This window comes from Gambusia affinis, linkage group LG05 (assembly GCF_019740435.1).
Source record: "Gambusia affinis linkage group LG05, SWU_Gaff_1.0, whole genome shotgun sequence".
Taxonomy (NCBI): Eukaryota; Metazoa; Chordata; class Actinopteri; order Cyprinodontiformes; family Poeciliidae; genus Gambusia; species Gambusia affinis.
The window spans coordinates 28,079,517-28,101,071 of record NC_057872.1 but is presented as its reverse complement, the minus strand read 5'-3'; the positions used below and the strand labels follow the sequence as shown (position 1 = coordinate 28,101,071).

General features: G+C 38.7%; 1 protein-coding gene across 3 annotated transcripts in view; it reads left to right on the top strand.

Moving 5' to 3' along the window:
* Positions 1-21,555, top strand: part of grik5 (glutamate receptor, ionotropic, kainate 5) — a 129,628-nt gene that overhangs the window by 61,059 nt on the left and 47,014 nt on the right. For all 3 annotated transcript variants that reach the window (XM_044117268.1, XM_044117267.1, XM_044117269.1), the window contains exons 4-7: positions 11,288-11,449; positions 15,762-15,926; positions 19,998-20,095; positions 20,388-20,553. In XM_044117268.1, the coding sequence (XP_043973203.1) occupies positions 11,338-11,449; positions 15,762-15,926; positions 19,998-20,095; positions 20,388-20,553 (541 nt within the window). In that variant the 5' untranslated portion in view covers positions 11,288-11,337. The remainder of the gene's footprint in view (positions 1-11,287; positions 11,450-15,761; positions 15,927-19,997; positions 20,096-20,387; positions 20,554-21,555) is intronic.

Here is a 21,555-nt window from a genome sequence, read left to right as displayed (position 1 = left end):
TCTGTGGAAAAATTGTAGAAAGAGATGAAACTGAGTGGGAGAAAGGTGGCCTACGAACCGTATTCAGCTTTGCTAGACAGGAGGATTAGGCCAAAATATTAGGAAACCATTGGGAGAGGCTTGTAGAACGATACGTATCACACAATGTTTGACTGAAATCCTTCAGCTTGCAAGGTTGTTCTACCAAATATTGAGAGACAAGTATGTAAACTTCTGTTTTTGAAGAACATAGATAAACTGGAAAATAGAAATAATTTCAGTAATCCTATCTAGCTTAAATTAGGGAAAGTTTAGTCTTAATTAATGTTAGACAGAGAGAGAGAGAAAAAAAACAAGTGTTGTTTTATACAACAAGGTGGTTTCAGCTGTATTTTCCTCCAGTGCATATTTGGCATTTCTTCAGGTACTTTAGGTTCCTCTCCCAGGACATGGACAAGCATTTTCCTTTAACTGATTTCTCTAAATTGCCCTCAGGTGTATAAATAGTTGCCTCCTGTGTTTCTCTGCGCTGCCCTGTGATGGATTGGAGGTGACCTGTCCAGGGTTTCTGCTGCCTCTCGCCCAATAACTATTAGGAGATCTTATACATTAATCTTTTCCCTTTCTCCAGCATACTGTATAGTATATCTACTTACAGTCAAATCTATTAGTTTGTTTGGGTACTTTTCATAAATTGATATAAACCTCTATCTACATTGGATGTCCTTTACTTTCTTTTTTGGTTCTGGTTTTGCCAAGTAGCTGTAAATCATTCAAATGTGGAATTTCACAGTGTATCAGTTGCTCACAGTAACAAATATCTTTAAATATCAGATATCGCTTTCCTTTGTGGAGTTTACATGTTCTCTCTGGTGATAGGACGTCGTTCATCATTTATGTTCGTATTAATTGAACTACTAGCCATGTAACTAAAAGTTTTTAGCGTTGGACCTACAGAGATTAATGCAGCTCATATGTGCTGGAGAATTATAGTTTGTGTGTTTGTTGCACCAACCAGCCCAGATGGTAACCAACCATCTGGATGAGGGATATTTACGTAATTGAAGGAAAAATGTTTCCTTTCTTTTTTGGCATTCAGTTTTGTTTCCTGAGATCATTGCTGTTTTTTTTTTCAGACTGTCCAAAAATATTTTCCCAGACCTAATGGAGTTATTTTTTATTACATCCATCAGCTGCAAAGACAACAACATTGAACCATATGGAAGATAACTTTTGTGTTTTTATTTCCCTCCTGCATATCAGATGTTTCATCAAGACTTTGTCAACTTTTTAAGGAAAGACCGTCTCTCCTGGTTTGCACACTTAGTTCTGCGACTCTACAGGTGTGCTGAAGTCAGCTGAGTGCCTGCAGGTTGCTGTGGTGCAAAGGTTAAATAAAAAGATTGCATCCAAACATCTTACTGTGTGCGTACCACTCAGCAGAATGAACCATGCTGATAATTTCAATCAGAGTGTATTTTGTTTGCTTGATTACGCTGCACTCGCTGTTGAACAGTTGTCTCCCCTGTCTGCAGAGGCAGGGGGTCTGTCTAAAATTAAAATAATCATAACTGAATTTCAAACTGATTTTCAAGTGTTTTGGTTTCTCTAGAATACTAGATGTGAATTAGTCATACTAAAACTTAAAAAAAGAGAAAGTTTTGTTCCTGTTTCTTTATTTGATTCGTCTTTTTTTTTTATGAATTATGCCTCTGAAGTTTTTAGTGAGACCTTCTAAATGACACCACATTCATCTTTCACAAGAACAAATTCATACTCTGCTCATGTCTATTATAACTAGTTTATGTAAATAGTGTACCTCTTAAGAAATTTTACATTCCCAACTTTCAGATGAACTGAATCACATTTGTTCATCAAACTTTTATGAAGGAAGCCTTCTGAAATGACTTAAAATGCACCATAGGTTTTTACATCCACATTGGCATCATCGTTCTGCTTTGGCATACAGCATGTTGCTGTTGAGCTCTGCCGGTTTTTAACATCTGTTTGCCTCTCTTTTTATGTTGTTTACACATACAGCTTTTGGACACACCTGGATTCCCACCAAAGCTGGAGTGTACAGAAACCTATTTTGTTTCTGGGGTCTAATTGCAAAAACAGAAGGAAATACTTGGATGGAAAAGTGGCATATTAGAATTGAAATCCTATTTCTCAAAATAATTACGTACTCCTTAAATAATATTTTGTTGCTTCATCATGGACGCAACTACATACTTTCTGAGGTGTATGCAAACATGCCAATTTAGCTGACCTTAATATTTCCCGTGTTTTGTTTTTGTTGAGATGTGTGTAATAGGTGTTTCTATGAGACATTTACAGCCGTACGGATAAATCGCGGGCGGAGACAACGACAACCACCTGTCATTTTAGGTTAGCTTAAGCTAACCTGAATATTTACAACTCTCTTGCTGATACACTGATACTGATTGATACCCTATGCGTTGCTTACAGTGCATACCCACTTCTTGCGCCGCTGCGCTTCATAGTTAATTTGAGGACAGTCTACTCTGTTTATTTTCCTATATTTCTGGGTACGTTTATCAAATAAAGCTATAAGAATCAGTTGTTTTATTTTTGCATAATGGTATCTGGGCTACACGCACACATGGTGCAAACAGAACCTTGCATGGATCATTTCAGCTTTAATGATTAAGGCACAGGCCTTCTGTTTTTATTGCTAAGCTGGAAGTGAAGGAGGGAAAGCATTCATTTGATCCACAGCAAGAGGAAATAAAATAAACTTGTATTGGCATTTTCTACAAGAAATTGTTGAACCATGTCCTGAATTTGAACTTTACAGCAGCCATTTACACTGAAATATTACACTGTTTAATGTCACCTCAGTACATTTCAGATGTCCTTAAATATTAACAGCTTCGGGAAAGTGTTTGAGGACAGGCAAGTAATTATATCAAGAAAAAAGTAAATTAGTTTTTTTTTTTCAAAACTAAAATAGATGCTTAAAAGTAAATTGAGGACAGTTTAAGTATTGGCTTTATTCATAAGGATATTAACCTTGAACATGAGTAAAGCTTAATGATTAAAAATTAAAATCTGCATATTTTTAATTTTCAGTACCTAATTGCATCATTAGTATCAGAACCAAGTCTATCATTCACTTAGTACTTAAATAAGAAAGGGAAGTATCTAGAATAGCACTCATGTGAAACACTGATTCTTACCGACTGCTCAGACATGGCTCTCTTTCCAGTGCCATATGTAATAATGTCACTGCTGCATTTCCAAGGCTTTGTTCAGAACGCAAATTTTCAATCTCCAATCAAGCCGCGAGGCGAACGAGTTCAAGGACGGCCTCCTAATTGTGATTAAACTGCTGTGCTGACGTCAGCCGCAGCTGCAACAAGTCCATCGACAGCCACAGACGATAAACAACTCTTCTTTTTTAAACAGTTCCTGGGGAAAGGAATAAACTGAGAGCCATGCTCCACCTCCGCTCCGCGCACACACACACACTGCCTGAACAGCGGGTGGTACATATGCATGCAGCAAGGCTGAAATGCAAACTCGCTGCTGGCATGTTCAAACAAATCACACGCAGCCGTGCACCAGGACGCGGACTTTGAGAAAACAAAACGGCCTGCTTGCATACCAACACAAACACAATGTTCTTTGCTGCTTCTTGGAGAGCTCGTGCAGATTGTTGGAGCTGGTGTGTATGTTTGAGCCTGACGTACTCAGATGTGACAGTGTCGCAGGAGAACGGTGGTTCCCCGAGCAGCCTGTGACACAGACTGAGGGCCTCTTTGTCAAGGAGAATACTGGGCAGAATTTATCCATGTTCAATGAACAGAGGGGGCGGACGGCGAGGTGGCGGTGGGGGGCTGTGGCAGAGAAAGTGGGCTGTCGGGATTGAAGAGAGCGCTGAGAGCGAAGATCCTGAGAGAGAAGAGAGAGGTCAGCAAAGAGACAGGGCTATACAGTGTTCCTGAAGTAAAGTCAGAACAGATAGAGGCTGAAGAAGAGGAGACAAAGCGGAGAGGGAGGAAGGAGGTGAGAGTGAGACTTCAAAGTGTCTGCAGCCCTGCTGAGTGAGGACAAGTCAGAGGAATTGAGAAAACATAGAGAGAGCTTCTTGATTAGACTGAAGGGAAGACTAATCAAGAAATTGTTCAGGAAACAAAGTGATGAAACAAAAGAAAACAGAAACTTGATGCCATTTTCAGCCACCAAGGTGACATGTTTAGATTTGTATTCATAGCATTTTCCATTGGAGGAAAATTATATTTGAGTAGCTCAAGCAAGCAAATAAAGCTGTTTTGGGCTTGTTTGTTTAATAATGAATCTAAGAATGTTAATTCATCATTTGTAGAAAGTAAATCTGTCATAATATTAGATTTGCTCTTCACAGTTATTCCTATTCATTCTCATTTGTGCTGTCCCCTTTTTTGCCAAATTAATCACAAGGAAAATATAAATTGAGGGATTAGTATGGAGGTTATCCACTGATTGGGCATTACATTATGACCACCTGCCTGGTAGCTTCACAGTCTCCTTTTTGCTGAAGTTTTGCTGGAGCCTTGAAGTCCAGTGGGACTCCATGGCTAATGGAGAATAAAATCATAGTGATTCCTCTGGCTCTGCATGAGCTTGTTAGCAGAAAGAAAAAAACGTTTTTTTAGATAAATGTCTCAAATCTTAAAATTATGCTTTTAGTCGTCACTAAACAGAGTTTTTGTATAAGATATTGCTGAATATGTTTTTGGATGATTTAATAGAGATGTTGATGCTAATGTTCCCTCTGGTTATTCGGTTTAGCTCAGTGGCCTGTAACCTGTGGATCTTCAGCCTCTCAGATGGAAACTGAAAAATTTAAAATATTATGGTTTATATTAATACATAATAACCACTTCATTAAGTGGTTGGTACGTTAGAGATTTTTAAAATACATATATTCAATTGCTTATATTATTATCTGAATCAAGACATGTTAATGTGAAGATTTTTTAAAAAACTTTTATTAAACTGTCTTTTTCTTTTATCCAGGTTTTTAATTTCTTAATATAAAAAGCAAATATTGAAACTGGTTTGTTTAATTGTGTTTGTATTAAATATTATCTGTACGTTTCCCTTCTCCCTTCATGCTTTATTCACTGTTTTCTTTATTTGAAGGATATATGGTGGATCCAGATAATTTTCTGGCACTTTTTAAGTCAGCTTTTTAATATTGTTTTTTAAAGTATGAATATTTCTGAAAGGTGCTTTAGGAGCCTAAAATGTAATAGCCCTTTCTCAAACATTTTCTGGTAAGGTGAGAAATGTCAAGAGCAGAAATTAAAAATTTGGGTACCTGCTTACAGGTTTTGATATTTCTCAAAAATGCAAGACTGCTTCATTCCCCATAAAGCCTTGACTATCTAAGATGCCTGTGTCAAACTGAACAGCTGAAGAATAAAACAACATGCAGATAAGGTAGAAAATACAGAAAAAATATTAGAAGTGCAAAGAAAACAATAGGGTTGGAGCAGGAAAGTAAGTCAGAGATGATGAGAAAAGGGAATAAAGGAACCCAAAATGACTGCAGACTCAAAATGCTGAGTCAAAATGAACAAAAATATGTGCGGCTCTTTTGATATTAGAAGCAGACACAAAGCAGCAAAAGCTTAATCCTCTCAAGTAGCCAAATGTCGAAAGTCAAAGGAGGGGGAGAGTTGAATCTTTCCACTGCATGAGCACAAACATACTTACACACTCTGGCCAACCTCCCAGCTCATCAATACTGTCTGGGGAAGGTTAACAAATGCTCCAAAATGACTAAACCAGACTCATTCAGGGACGGCGGCGCCACTTTCTGCTGCAGTGGCGCTCTGTACTTAGCAGGGCTGGTTAATTGTGAGAATGAGCAAAATAACTCTTGTGTTCCCCTGATGGTCGCTCCATACAGTCTCCTGAAACCTAAAGCCACTGGAGCTGTTCCACTTACAAATTCAATTATAGAAATGATTCATCCTTCCATTATGATAACTGTTAGATTTCTTTGTTTCATACAATAAAACAGGAGGGGCGGAAAACAAAAAGATTTTTTTTTCCTTATATAGCCTGAAGCTTCTTTTCTCCATCTGAGTTTTATTTTCTGCTCCTCCCCTGCTCATCCCACTTCCTCTGCCTCCGTCTCTCTTCATCCTCTCTCCATCTTCCCTGGGGGTCAGTGGTGAGATCGCATTCCTTCCTTTTTCTGCCTCCAATGTAACCCTCCCAACATCATGAACCAGCCACCCTCCCTCTCCTCTCCACACGCTCCCCTTTAGGTAATTAAGATTTCAGATTTTACGGCTTTCTTTTTCATAATAGACACAACAGACTCTACGAGCAAGCTGCCAATTCTCAAGTGCACACACACACACGTATGTACAGGCAAGTCGGTAAACACACAAAGATGCTTCAAGATGAATGCACACACCAAACAGCTGAATCTACAGTGCCTGAATGTCCCTTTTCATACAATCTGTCCTCACTGTTTTGTTCTGCACACACACACGTGCAGGCACCCACACACACACAGTCGGACACATCAGAATATTTATGTGTTAAGCTTCTCTTTGTGTCTTGGTGGTGCCAGTGCATAGGGTGACATGCAGCAGGGTGCAGAATAAAAGAAAACGAGGGAGGCTAGGAACCAGTTTTTTCTTCTGTGCAGCTCAGACAAGTCTGGTCAGGCCTCTTGCTGCTCCAGCTCCCCGCAGACTGACACCTGACAGCGACAGGGACTCAGCCATGTACCGCCGCCACAACAGAGCTTGTATGCCAGCCAGATACACAGTCCTAGCAAATTGAACACGGCAATAGTGTCTCACCATTTGTGCTCGACTTCGTTTCTACTCTATCTGGGTTTCTCAATTCCCCCACCTCATTCTGAGACTTTTCAGCTCCTTATTTTCTTTCGCTCATCTGCAGTGATGGAAGAAGTGCTCAGAATTGCCTAGAATTTCACGGCCAGATCTATCAGAGGGGTATCCATAGGAACCTGGTAAAACTTTCCTAAGACAATAATCAAGTCTTAGACTAGCTTTGCTTTGGATTTTCTTTTTTTTTTTTTTTTTGTATGTGGACATTTTTATGTAGCTTTTCCAGTTTTGTTAAATAATTAAAAACAGTGAAAAACAGTGAACCTGGCTCTCTGGCTCCTGCCGTGACCGCTCAGCCTCAGATTGATGAGGAAAAAAGCTTCTTCCTGGTTAATCCACACCAAATTGCTAATAAAAGCAGGAAAACCCGGTGACCTCAGAAAATTGTGATAATAACTGTAATAACAACAGTAATATGCTGGTGGAGTTGCAACCACCACAATGCTAGCCACAATATTAACGCCGCCCATCTAATGCTGCGGTAGCCTCCCTCACTTCACTTCGACAGCAGCGTACTTTTCAGCTTTTGAAAGAGTTCCAGTTGCAGAACATTTAAGTCCTTGGCAGTGCATAGATTTACATTGTTAAAGAGAACTCTGAAGGGCTAAATTTATGAAGATGTTGAAAGTAGGGTTTGGCTATAAAACAATATCTCAAGCTTTTAAGGTCTAAAGCAGCACTGTTCAATCCATCATCTTTAAATGGTAAGATGGCAGCACAGCTATTTATTAAGTATGGAAAGGAGATAGCTCAGAAGTAATCTGTTGACAGGATAACTAGTCGCACATATGTGGAAGAAGACCAATGTTAAATCTTGTGGCAAGAAAACGTGTTGGAAACTCCAAAAGACGTCAGACTGTGAAAACACACAAAACACACCAGCAGGATTACAATGCAACAGTGTTGATCAAATCATATTCATGTGTTGGAACAACCCAGTCAAAGTCTGGACCCAAGTCCAAGTCTGTGCTGGGCTTGGGTTTGTTGCTGTTCTCTGTCTAATGACTGGGCTTGAGCTATTTACAAAGAAAATAGGGAAAAATATTCTGATATTCAAAGCTGGTAGAAACAAGCCCCAAAAGACTTATTGTTATTTTTTAATTTTTTTTTTTTTTTAGCAAAACTTGGTTTGGAAAGTACTGACCCAGGGAGGCTGAATAAAAATACAGATATTTATTTGTGGTTCTAGGTGTATGTGTACTTTCTCAAGTTAATGTCAGAGTAAAATTGCCAGGAATGTGGAGGCATAATCTCTCTGAATCTCTGCAGAAAAATGTTCAGACGTTACTCCTTCCACTGGCTTGCCTTCTTCCTACGATGCACTGCGCTCCCAATTTTTTTCCCAGGTAAACACGAGCGCAGCCTTCCACATGATGTAAAACAAAACATGACTCATAAGATCAGATCACCTCCTTCTGTTGTTCCCTAATGCAATGGGTTTTGTTTTTGCTCTTAAACCTTCAGTTCTTCAGCGTCATAGATGTTTCTTTCTTTTATTTGCAAAAGAAGGTAAATCGATTTGTGCTTCAAAGAGCAGTGATGAGGTAGAATCTGACTTTTAGTTGATTGAAATGAAAATAATGTTTGGAACGATGCAGACAGGAACTAGCTGCTGTTTTAATTAGTTGAAACTAACACAGGAAAATCTAAAAAATACATACGTTGTGGGATTTTGCAACTGAATTAAATGTACAATTTGTTTCTGAATTGTGGTGAAAATGCTGTTTATTGACATGTAATTAAAAGCGCTGAACTGAAGAGAAAGTGCTTTAAATTTTCCCCTCTCTCAGTCCTTGGGTAAATGTACTTTTTCACCACTGCTGTCTCTTTGTGGCTCTGCGTCTCTTTCTGCAGACACTTTCCAATCTCTTCTCTCTATATTCAATTTTGTTCTTTTATTCCCTCATCGGCGCAACCCCATTCCCTCTGCTTCGTTTTTTTCCCCTACCGACTTCATTCACAGCTTTCCATCTCCTTCCACCTTTCACCCGTTGTCTTTCTCTCCTGGGAGTAAAGATACTCTAATCCTCTCTGTCTAATGCTGTCAATAGCTCTCAATAACAATGAAATAGCACCGATTCCATTCCGTCGCTGATGAAGCCATAGCCTTAGTTTGGATCTTATTCGTCATCATGGCAATCTGCCTCCTGGTAATAGCCAATCAGATGGCTCCTGTGAAATGCAGTGCTCCCATGATAGGCTCCCCATTGTTTTGATTGACTGCACCTGAGGGCCCACCACTTCAGCTGGGGCTCGATCAATAACCCATCACACACACACACACACCCACGCACGCACACGCAGTGGGTAAGCACAGACTCATGCATACCCAGCAAAAAACATACAGGTATGAGCACAACAATGACACACATACTGACACACTTTGTTGGGGAGCAAATTGAGAAAGAAACCACTGGTATGGGAAGCGAACGGAGTACTTCAGAAAGAATCATCAAAGTGACAGCAGTAATCTTGTGGCGCGGTCTGAATAAGCAGCCGCTGCATAACCATAATAAACAAACATACAAATGAGATGACAGCTTTGTGTATGTGGCTGCAAGATTTTCATTTGCCTTTATTGGCGACTTTACAGTAACAGGTTGAGTTAAACGAGAAAGATGTATGGATACAATAAAAGCGTAAATGACTCCCACTGTGCGCCTGCTATCCTACGTTGTGTCACAGATACAGATGGCTCCACATAAGCCCTGCTTCGGTTCGCTCTGAGCCGTGGAAACCGTAATGAGAGAATGGCCATCTGCACTGGATTGTGCATTCATTTTTATTACAAACGTGCTGAAGCTCACATTTTGGTCACCATTTGAGAGACCTGTCAGAGGTGCAGAAAATGGAGTCGAACAATAGATTTCTATGGAGTTTAAACATCACTGTTCAGCAAGAGTTGGAGTTAATGTCAATCTTTAAAAGTGAAATAAGCTGCTATTGAAGATTAGACATTTTGCAGTAAAAATAGCTACAAATCTTTTGGGCTACGATACGTGTCAAACTGAAGGTCCACGGGCCAAATCTGGCCCACCGTACCCATTTATGTGGCCCTCTAGACTAAATAACAGTTGTGTGTTTAAATATTTTGTAAGTCAAATCAAATTAACAACATTTTCACATTGATGTAATTTGGCACTATTCACATAAAAACAATACACTGAACACCAAAACATCAAACACTAAGAAAGCTGTTTAAGTTTAATAAAACAACCGGCTCTTTAATGACATTCATGATCTTCATGTGGCCTGAAATGAAAATGACACATCTGGGCTTTGACGTTCATGTCCAGGAGCTGATTTTTTTTATTTTTTATTTCTTTGCGAAACAGTTTAGACTGCGTCAGGCTCCACAAATACTATATGTGAGCATCATTGTTCAAGGGTTGCACCAGATTCTCAGTGAAATTTAGATCTGAACTTTTGGGTAGACAAACAAAGGTTAGATAGTTGACAGATGGAAGATTTTCTAGTGAAAGTAGCCATCAGTTTCAAACATGGACAGTGGAGGGATGTTAGATCAGGGTCAGCATGAAGCCACATTTTCTGTGTGTTTGATTTATCTGAGAGTGTAGGTACATCCTCTTGTCACGGTCTGGGTCAGGGTCAGCAGCTGACTGCTGTTTACAACAACACGGGTCAAGTAGAGGTCCTGAACGCAGCTTTTCAAGAGTCTGTCAGCACTGTGTGAAGCTCAGAAACACCCCTCCCTCAATTTCCTCTGTCTTCGTCTCTCTTCCTCTCTTCAACTCTTCAGCACAACCTTGTCATGTTGTCAGTCAGAGCAAGGATTTCTCATTCCTGGAGACTGTTGCTTAGCACCACTGGAGATCCTCTGAACTCCCTTTATGCTCTTCTTTGTGTGTTTGTGTGTCGTTTTGAAGTTGGCGGCTCAAGGTTTGGGTATAGCAGCCATGTTGGTGGATACGGGTGAGTGTTGTGTAGTGTGCAGCCATCTATCCTCAAAGCTCTTGTATTTACACTTATTTCTAGTATTCACTTATCTTGTAAGTTGATCTGTTTTCATGTTTGTTTGTGTTGTGTATGCACAAATGTGTGTGAATACGCAGAAGGCGCGCGTGTGTGTTTTGTGATGTTTTGTTTGAAAAGCCTCCGGAGATCCTCTGGTAGGCTGAATCCTGTCACGTCTAAACAGCAGACTTTCCACAGGAGACATGAATACAGTTGTGTTCTGTATTTTATTATTAGACAAGCTGTATGCATGGGACCCAGGCTGCTGGTGCGATATGACAAGAAACATCTTCATAACTGACTTTGAAAGTGCATTGCATTGGTTGTGAAAGCGCAGGTGCTCCCACTACCTTGGAATATGACAGTGCAAAGTGGAGATAAGCTGTATGATGACAATTTAAAGGAAGAGAGGGACTTTGTGCCGACTAACACGCTCTCCAATTCCACAGGTGTTGGTACAGGCAGCCAGCAGACCGTTCTCCATGAGTAGCAGTAGAAGATGCCGGCTCTGCCAGCACTGCTGCTGTCAATACGCTTCCTCTCCTTCCTGCTAGTCACGATGCCACCACTCTCCCTCAGTCAGGCCCCTCTGCTCTCCTCTGTCCGCATAGGTGAGTAGACGCTACACAGGTCAGAAGGTTTCTCAACGGACTTTACATTTATTTGTTTCATTCATTCACAAATCAGTTGTTTCACCTTGGAGTGGGTGAGCATCTTAAACAAACAGGTTGATATTCGTTAGTGGAAATACCACAATTTCATGGTAAAAACAAAACTAATCAGGATCAAATAGCCTTCATATACTGAAGGAAAGCAAAAGTTTTTTTCTGTTGCTGCTGCTGAAACAACAAAACATTGGTTATTACAGCTAAAATGTTTTCTTTATAATTTATATATGATTTTAAATTTAATAGTTTAGTCTGGAAAATATGTAGAATAACCATTAGCTAAATATTGGAATTTGTTTTTCTTGCAAGCTGGGAAATATGTGGCAACATTCTTTCAGACAGCTGAATGGCAGTGCACAGACAATTGGTGAAGGAAAGTCTAACTTTAACTCTGGCAACTTATAAACATGGAAAAGGTGTTCCTGAAAATTTGATTACTTTTAAAACCAATTCTATACCTTCATATGTGCAACCTGCCTTTTGCCCAGATTGACCAAATCAACTCATGTAAAGGTTCTGCAAGGTGATATAAATGTAAAAGTTGGTTGTGTTATAGTTGATCACAGATGCATATTTTGCTGGTCAAATCCTCTGAAAATCAGCTCTTTGATCTGAGTTCAGCTGTAGACAAGTTATTTATGCAAAAAGATTATTCTTAACATAAATACACCAAGCGTTTTCTGTTGACCAAAATTATCTGATTTTACTCTGGAATCATTCTGCTCAGTGATTGGCCCATTGAAAACTATAAAAAATGTTCCCCAAGCTCTGAAGGTTTTGGCTAAAAAAACAATTTCCTTACTTGTGGAAGCTCATAATGAGGGAATAAGACTCTTGAGTATTTTACATTTTAGTGGGGTTTTAAACAGAAGCCCATAAGAAGCTATTTAAAAAGGAGACAACATTTTTCAAGTGTTCATGTCACCTTCTTGCTTAATCTGCTACTTTTAAATCAGGGGTCTCAAACTCCAGTCCCCGAGGGCTGCAGTCCTGCAGTTTTTAGATGTGCCACAGGTACAAAACACTGGAACGAAATGGCTTAATTACCTCCTATTTGTGTAGATCAGTTCTCCAGAGCCTTAATTATTCTGTTCAGGTGTGGTGCAGCAGAGGCACATCTAAAAGTTGCAGGACTGCGGCCCTCGAGGACTGGAGTTTGAGACCCCTGTTTTAAATAAAGGAAAAGGTTTCCACAAATAACAAGAAGCTATGAAGCAATTTTGCTTGACTTTGTTCTTTTACTTATATAAGATGCTCAAGGCAGCTGAAATTGTCAGTGGTGTTAAAAGTGTCTTTGCTTAGCAGTAATATTCAAACCTGTTTTTCTGGTGTAATTCAGACTGCTCTCTGACATATCATGTGACCTCATCTCTATTCTAAATAATTATTGACTGATTTGAAAAATGAGGCTCCTTTAAGTTAATTTAGAGTTGCAATAATTGATTTAACAATCCAGCACCAGAGTAGACTGAAGCTTTTCTGACATTAAGCTTGAGACAGTAGTAGTAAATATCTTTTTTTTTTTGCATTTTAGAAATTCAATGATCCAGAAAGAAACAACTTTGTAACTTGGAGTTGATTGTAATAAAAGTATCTTGTCTTAAAAAAAAAAATAATTAAAAAAGCCATCCAAAATTAGTAATGGCATGTCAGTGCTTAACAAAATCTATGATCAGACATTAGTCAAAAATAATCTCTGATTGGTACATAATTATCAAAGCTGCGAATGTCTCCAATCTAAACTCCAATTTCCATTCATCTGACAGCAGCTGAATGTCATCATTTCATGTTTAAATGAATATTCTGGTGTAAGATTTTGCAGTAGAAATCCAACAAGGTCAGACTCATAACTTTGGTCTGAACACTGCACTCATTTGAACTGCAGCTCACACATTAATGGACAGTCATGCACAGTGGAAGTAGGCTAATTTGGCTCATGAACAGCTGCTTGGAGCAATCTGAAAGATTACATCATTAAATAGATAAATAGCAGTTCTGTGTTAATGTTCTGGCTTCATAATTCTCCTATAACAATTAGCACCTAAATGTTTTCCACTGTGTCTGAGGAAATCAAACGAGAAAATATGCTTCACAATGTTGGAAACGCTTTTTGTCTGATTATCCAGCAGAATTTGCACTACTCCTGTTCGTTTTCTCTGAAAATTGCAGCATATTTATCAGGCTGATGCAATTTTTTTTTGGAAATGTGAAGTGCTGTTATAATAAAAGTGATTCTCAAAAAAGGCTTTCAGAGTTTTGAAATGCGTTGGGGATTCTCATCTGCAGCTGCCTTGACAAGGAGGACAGCTCCTTTAGTTAAAGCAAACTAGCACTGAAAACAACTTGTTTCATTGTTCAGGTAAAATAAAACACATTGCAATTAGTGTGCTGTGTTACATGCCTGAAGTGTGTGAAACTAATGAGCTAGACTGAGAAAACCAAGGGATTCTTCACAAACAATGATCAAACCACTGGGTAAGCAAAACACAGAAGGAATAAAAGAAAATGACAAAAGTCTGGCAATGACTGAACAAACCTAAGGAGTGTTGTACGCCGACATGCTGCTGCGGTGTGTGCTGTAATCTCTGAACAGAGGAGCCAAAATGAAAATCATGACATTACGCACAGACAACCCACACACCATGCTGCTGGTGTGAAGCTGGCTTTACTGTCTAATCCTGTGTGAATGGCAAATATTGCTCACATGTTTTTGGGGTTTTTTTCCGACGTCTCTGGGGCCTGACTGAATCATGCCCATGCATAAAAAGAAAGTGACCAGTGTTCGAAGGACTTAATGGAAATCAATGAAGCCGTAAGAGTTACACACCTCATGTAGGACAACGGCTGCAGAGACCAGTAACAAGGAAGTAAAGGAAGCAGAGAATAGTCTGTTCTGATGCTGCACACAATTTAGTTGAACTTCACTGCAAAAACAGAAAACAACTAAACATGCAACACATCAAAAAACGTTACCAAAAGCACAAAGGTAAGGACCTGAAAAAGTTTGTAAAACATCAGAAGATGTAGCAAACTTCAACCTTTCATGAATAAAAATTTCAAAAGTATGAAGTATATTTGTATTGTTAAAATTTGTTAAAATTGTATAGACCTGCCAACTACAGCTAGAAATCATTTTCAGAATGTTTTGCACACATTCTTGCTCATCAATCTTTGAAAAACAGCTGAAGCTCAGTGAGACTAGATGGAAAATATATTTAAACATACAATTTCAAGTCTTGCCATATATACTCATTTCAGTTTGGGTCTGGACTTTGACTAGGTCGTTCTAAAACATGAATATGCTTTAACATAAACCACTGCTGTATGTTTAGGGTGGCCATCCTGCTGGAAAATGAACGTCTTAGCTGTTCAAAGTTTTTGAACAGCTGACAGGTGTAGGCCAATAATTTGCTTGATCCGTTGTTCTATTCAAAATACTTTTTTATCAAAATGTTTTATCACCTTATTGTTACTCCCTTTTCCATCTCTTTGTCATCTCTGAGCTACAAAATAAAACGTTTCCCACAGCATGATGCTGTCCTCTCATTTCTCACTATATGCAGAAGAAAAGGTCCATTAGTAATTTTCTGGAACAAATAGCATTTTGAATGCAAGCCAATCATCTAATCAGAGGACATTTTTCCTCATGTTTGCTGCATCTCCACTACATGGCTTGCGGCAAAATACAAACAGAAGTTCTCATGTTTTTCTGAAATCATGCGCAGTTTATTTCTGATTACAAATGATGTGATTATGAAAACAGTTGGCTGCACTAGGTTTCAGGCCATCAGAGTAAAAAAGGCTGAATGCTAATATACGCCACGTTTTTTTAGAGCTTTATTTGTTCAAACTCAACATTTGTGCTCTGCTTTGTTTCAGTCTATGTACCTTGAGACTGTGGAGTAATTTGTTGCTGCAATGACAAAATCTTGAAAGATTAAATGCTTTTCAAGACACTGAATAAAGGCGGCTTAAGTGTCCTCAGAAAAGACTATTTGGAAGGCAATAAATGAAGTTGTTTCTTTTTCTTTGGATTTTCTTTCACGTCCTAAAAGCAGCATACAAAATTCTCTCTAGTTCTTCAGCGGTTGGAAGTGGCGATCTATTAGGGAGCAACCTTGTTATGCTGTGAAAATATTCTATTCCTTGTTATGATTCATTTGTGTGTTTCTGTTCTGACATTTCCTTTATCGTTATACTCCATGTTTCTTCCGCTGGTTTCCCTGACTCTCCCTTTCTCTCTCTATTTCTCTAGCTGCCATTCTGGATGACCAGTCTGTGTGTGGGCGCGGGGAGCGGCTGGCGCTGGCCCTGGCCAGGGAGAACATCAACAGCGTGATAGAGGGTTCAGTGCAAGCCCGAGTGGAGGTGGACATATACGAGCTGCAAAAAGACTCCCAGTATGACACTACCGACACCAGTGAGTAGAAACGTTTCCCTTCAAAAATGACTTGTAGATCAACTTTCATCCTCAGACTTATAACAGAATGATAAAATCCAGAAGAAAACATTCGAGTCTTTAGAGTATAGTGCCTCATTAGCACAACGAAAATGACCAGTACGCATGCCAGTGTGTTATATAAGTCATATTTATATTTAATAATACCAGTGACTTGCAGACAAAAGAAAAGTATGTTAAATAGCACCATTTCTTTCCAAAAGATTAAACTCTTTAAAAGAATAATTAGAATTTTTTTTGTGTGAAAAGCCTTTTATGTGCAGAAAACACAACCACACAACCACTTTTGTGGGATTTGAAGCCAGAAGGGGCTTTTGCTTATTAGTTTACATGTCACTAGAGACCAGTAATGGGCCACTAAGACTGCCTCATTAAAAACAGGAGACCTGTGCCCTCCAGTAACAGCTGGAAGTGTGTACCATGCAGGCCATAATAATAAACACATCATCAAACAGTAAAATGGATCAGCAGTAACATAAAAATGGACCGTAACACTTCATGAAAACTCACTGAACAGAATCTTCAGTGAAAGTCAGCAAAGGCTGTGGAAATACTGCAGAACTGAACCACCGCCTGCTCCATTTCTGATAGGTCATTGACCCTGCTTCAAGCTGCTAGAGCAATGTTTAGAAGGGTTGAGCTCACAATGTGCCCTGCTTAAGATACGTCCATGTGTGTCTCTGTGTGTCCTTGACCAACGAGCAGAAAGGAACTCTCAAAGGCTGATTTGCTCACAGCATTTTCTAGTCTCTGGATCAGGGAGCTCATCATCTTACAGCTACAGATGACTGCAACACACATCTACACACACGCCCACACACGCGCATTTAAGCATGCATTTACATACGCACACGCACACGCTCATTTCTCATGTCCACAAAGGGAGCCTGTGCACTCACAAGCACTTAGTAGATACTCACATGTACACATTGACACTCACAGTTGCTGATACTGAGGACTAATTGGGATGAGCTGCAATAACAACGGGAGAAAAAAAAAAAAGCAGCTTCTTGAACAGCTGAATCAGACAGTTAAGTGACCAGACTCCTCTGTGGGTAATTATGTGGTGCGAATGGTGAAGATTTCATCAGTAAAAATGGACACACTAAAAGGTGGCCTGATTAGACGTGTTGTTTTGTGTTTTAATTATTTTTAAATTCCTGGTTGCTTTCAAAACATCATCAATTCAGAGGATGGAATATTATGAATCACATGAAAGCAATAATTATCAAAGCAGACTTATGTGCAAGTCAAAGTCCAGGCCTTGGTCCAAATGCATGTCTTGTAGTGAGACTCGAAAATTAATGCTGAAATTTTTTCTTTGTCCAATCTGATGAAGCTTGAGCTGTACTGCAAGCAGAAAGGATAACAAACCCCATTTTTTACATATAATGTAGGTTGGATGCTATATTTGCAGAAAAGGTTATTACACAACATTTACTCAGGATGTTGACTGCAAATACACACTACAATTTACATTTTGCTACTGGTAATTATGAAAACCAGATGCCATTTTGCTTTCTCTTCACAAATATGCCCTTCTTTATGTTGGTTTGTGCTTTAAATTCTAAATGAAATGTGTTTGTAGTAATGACAGAACTTCAAGGAGTGTGATTATTTTTGCAAGTCAGTAGCTTTTTAAGTTATTTCACCAAGCCATGATTTTGATTGAGTCAAAACTCAGAAGTAATACCAAAAGTGTTTTAAAACTCTCTGGAACAAATCCCAACTCTGATTTTCTACTCTAGTATCTCTGTATCAGTTTGCTTTAGGTGATGTTTAATAATTTAATCTGCTGGTGAAACATACAAACTGAAAAACAAGAAAATCAATCAAAGGAGCATTAAGCTCATAATCAGTAAACCTCCGTCTTGTGGAGCTCATGTTTTCCTCCCTTCTGAGTCAGAGAGCTGCAAGTAAATGACTGCCACCAGCACTTTAGGTTTCATTGTCCTTCAGCAGGTCCTGGCCCCCCAATGCCTCATCTTCTCTTGGATTTAGACCGTCATCAAACTCATTTCTATGAAATACAGACCATCACCATGCGAAATAACCTCCAAACCTCCTTGTAATGTTCCATTCTGTCATAAACCCATGCATTTAGCTTCTGTGCTTCCATAAATCCTCGTTTACACTTTAAAAATAACATCTTTAGCTAAATATGGCGCTAATCAATTTGTCTGGCAAGGTTACAGTGGTACGGTTACACATAAAACACGCAATAAGCATAAGTATGAAGGAGATGCTTATCTACCTAATGATGGAATTTTAGTGTTTATATTAACCTAAATGTTCATGTTGGACATTTGTGGAGAAAATAAGCAAATTGGAAAAATATTTTCAGGTAATTTGAATCATCTCTGGATCAAATACTTAGTAGTTCATGTGCTCTGTTTTTAACACAAATATTATTTTTTAATTTCAAGTTGCTGTATTTTGGGATCTGAGGAGAGTAAAAAAAACCTTGAAGGAGACCAGCATTGTGAGGCTTCAAACCACTTAAGTTAGGTTGATTTTCAGCGTTGAAATGCACAAATAAAAAATAAAAATAGACATCCCTCATCTATGCGTCTCTGTTACAAATGTGTGCAAAGGTTAAAAAAAGAAAAAAAAACACACCATTTTGCAGTTGCTTTGTTGCCATCAAATGAGAAATGTAATGAAAATCACATGTAAATAAGCTTGTTCATGTGATAAATCATAAAAAAAAACATGCCGCTCCATAATCAGCCACTCTCAGCTCCTCCAGACTAGCGGCTGCAGCAATTGTTAAACACCTGGTGGAGCTGTTTACCTGCTGAACATTTTATACAAAGTACTTCTCAGTCCAATGCTTCTAGGAATGATTGTAAACGGCTTAATGGAGAAACATTGTGGTGATGGCGTGCTGATGCTGGCGTGTAGGAAAGAGGAGGAGCTTCTTAAAGAAACAGAGGCCAATTTCAAGGCTTCAAACTGTGAACTCAAATTTCTTTTAGGTTATACAGCATTTTTCTAATAAATGAAGGTAACAGTTAATTGATTGTGCTATAAAGTGAGACTATGTGCCTGGAAAATCCATAATACCTTTAATGGTTTATTGGTTTAATTTCCCTGTGTTCTGGAGCTCCTGCTCCCATTGCAGGGACTGAAGGAAATGAAAAGTTTAATCATGTTTGCAGTCTCTAACAGTCATACCTAACTGTACAGCTAGGAATGAATTAATTTCTAAGTTTTAAAGGACTTACACTGATTGGTGTGGATGTTATAGTTGTTTTTAAAAAATATATATTTTCAGTCTGAAGCAGCAGCTCAGGAATGGCAAGAAAAAATAAACAGTAACTTTACTCCTAAGTGAAAAGGAAAACAGCCCAGGGGAACTTGTGGGTTCTTGGTAATGAAGTTCAGGGCAGCACATTGTTTATTTAGTTTATTAAGCACCTTTTATCTGAACTTATATCTATTTAAACGAGGATGGAACTTGTTGTTTTGTAAATCTTACTCAGTTTGTTACTCAGACAGTTTCTCTCGGTAAATCTGATGAATAGAAATTATGTTTATTTTTAAAGAAGCTTTTAATTTTCCACCTTTTTTTTATTTTAAGTTTTTTAACAGTATTTCATTCATGGAGGGAGTTAGTGGATGTATCATTAGACTCTTGACATGTGAGTCTGCTATGGATTTTAATCTGCAACAGTTTCAGTATCTGTAATCTTACAGTAGTGCCCACTTTACAATGTAAATCAGTAACAAGAGTAAGATTAAAAAATTATTAAAGCAATAAAAAAATACTGTCTTCACTTTAATGTCCTACAACTTATTGGTTATCCTCTTCTTGTCCTTGGAATATTTTTGAATAAAATTAACCAGATTAGACTGAAACATCTTTTGCTGCTTGTGTAGAATAAATGATTAATCTGAAACTGACTTGCTCACACTTTTCAACAGACTACAGCTGCTGCTGGATAGTAGCTCAGTGCAGCCGTCCTAAAAAACACAGAGCCAAGATGTGTTCTTGTAAATCCAAATTTATTCCCTTTTTTCTCTGTTCAGTGTGCCAGATTCTACCCAAAGGCGTCGTCTCTGTGATCGGTCCAGCCTCCAGCCCCGCCTCCGGCTCTACTGTCAGTCACATTTGTGGGGAGAAAGAGGTGTGTCACCTGCGCTAATATGTACCAACATAAGTCTTTTTTTTTTGTCTTAGTTGCAGGTATTGGTGTGACTGCATCTTCATGTTCAGTTTCTCTTTTTTTAAAATAAATTGTTCTTCCACCAGTTATCTACCGTTTCCTTAAACAGTTTTCTTTTCTTCATACCTTTTTCTTCTTTCTATAAATTTTTCCTTACCTTGCATATTTCTGCAGAATAAATCATAAATCACTTTCTTCCCCCTGGCCTTTCTTTATGCGTTATCATTCCCTGTCAATATTTTTCTTCCTCCAGATCCCTCATGTAAAAATTGGTCCAGAGGAAACTCCCCGCCTGCCTTACCTGCGCTTTGCCTCAGTTACTTTGTACCCCAGCAACGAGGATCTGAGCCTGGCCATAGGCTCCATCTTACGCTCGTTCAGCTACCCGTCTGCCAGCTTGGTCTGTGCCAAGGCTGAATGTGAGTTACACACCGCCTCTTGTTCTACTAAATTGTATTATGTGACTTTGACTGCACAGCTGTGTTCATATTTAGGTGGGTGTAAGTGCATTGGTTGAGTCCTTGCAAGCGTGTTTACCTTGTTTACCTTTGTGTGAGCAAAGTGACTCCAGTAGAGTTGGCAGATTCCCCGTTTGGCTGGTTTGCAGCTGGACACTCATTTCCAGAGCTGAACTGAATACTATGATAATATATTCAGGTAAAAGAAGAGTAACTGAGGTGAAATATTATCTAAAATATACTGTGGTGAGATTGTGCATAAAAGATTTGAAGTGATGCAACCTTTGCAACTTGTTGATCTTTCTTTAGGTTATCCACAGTTACTTCTTGTGGGAACAATTCAGGGACTTTTGCAGAAAAATAGGAAGATAAGAATGTAAGAAAGTGCAGCTGCCTCCATCTGAGTTCTACTAAAAACACATTAGCTGTTAATGAGTTTGTATGAAATAGAGGTGTATCATCTTTGAGACCAGATGCCTAAATCCAATGAGTAAAATGATAGAAGCTTTTAGTTTTCCATGTTTGCCAATAATTCACACTAAACCTTTTCTGTTTTTGGTAGATATTACAAAGATTTCTGTTTCCTAAATGCAAGAATCATTTGAAAAAAATGTGTTGTGTATTGCTCGTGGTTTACGTCTCTTTCTTTAGTATTTGATAAAAGTATCTTTTCAACTGCATAGCTTTCATTCCATACGCTTCTCAACATTTTTTCTAGAACTGGTGTAACTGGAGTCTAGTTTGTCGGCCATCTTGCTCCCACATCCTTTTTCAATTTGACTTGTGACTTTGACCCATGTCTTTTTGGGCCTTTACCTACCTTGTTGTTAATTTTAAGGTATGCTCAGAGTCGTTATGTATTTCTAAACCACATTTGGGCATTAACTTTAACTTCCTAGCTGATGTCTTGAGATGTTGTTCAGATAATTCCACTTAATGTCCTTCCCTCATGATGCCATCTCT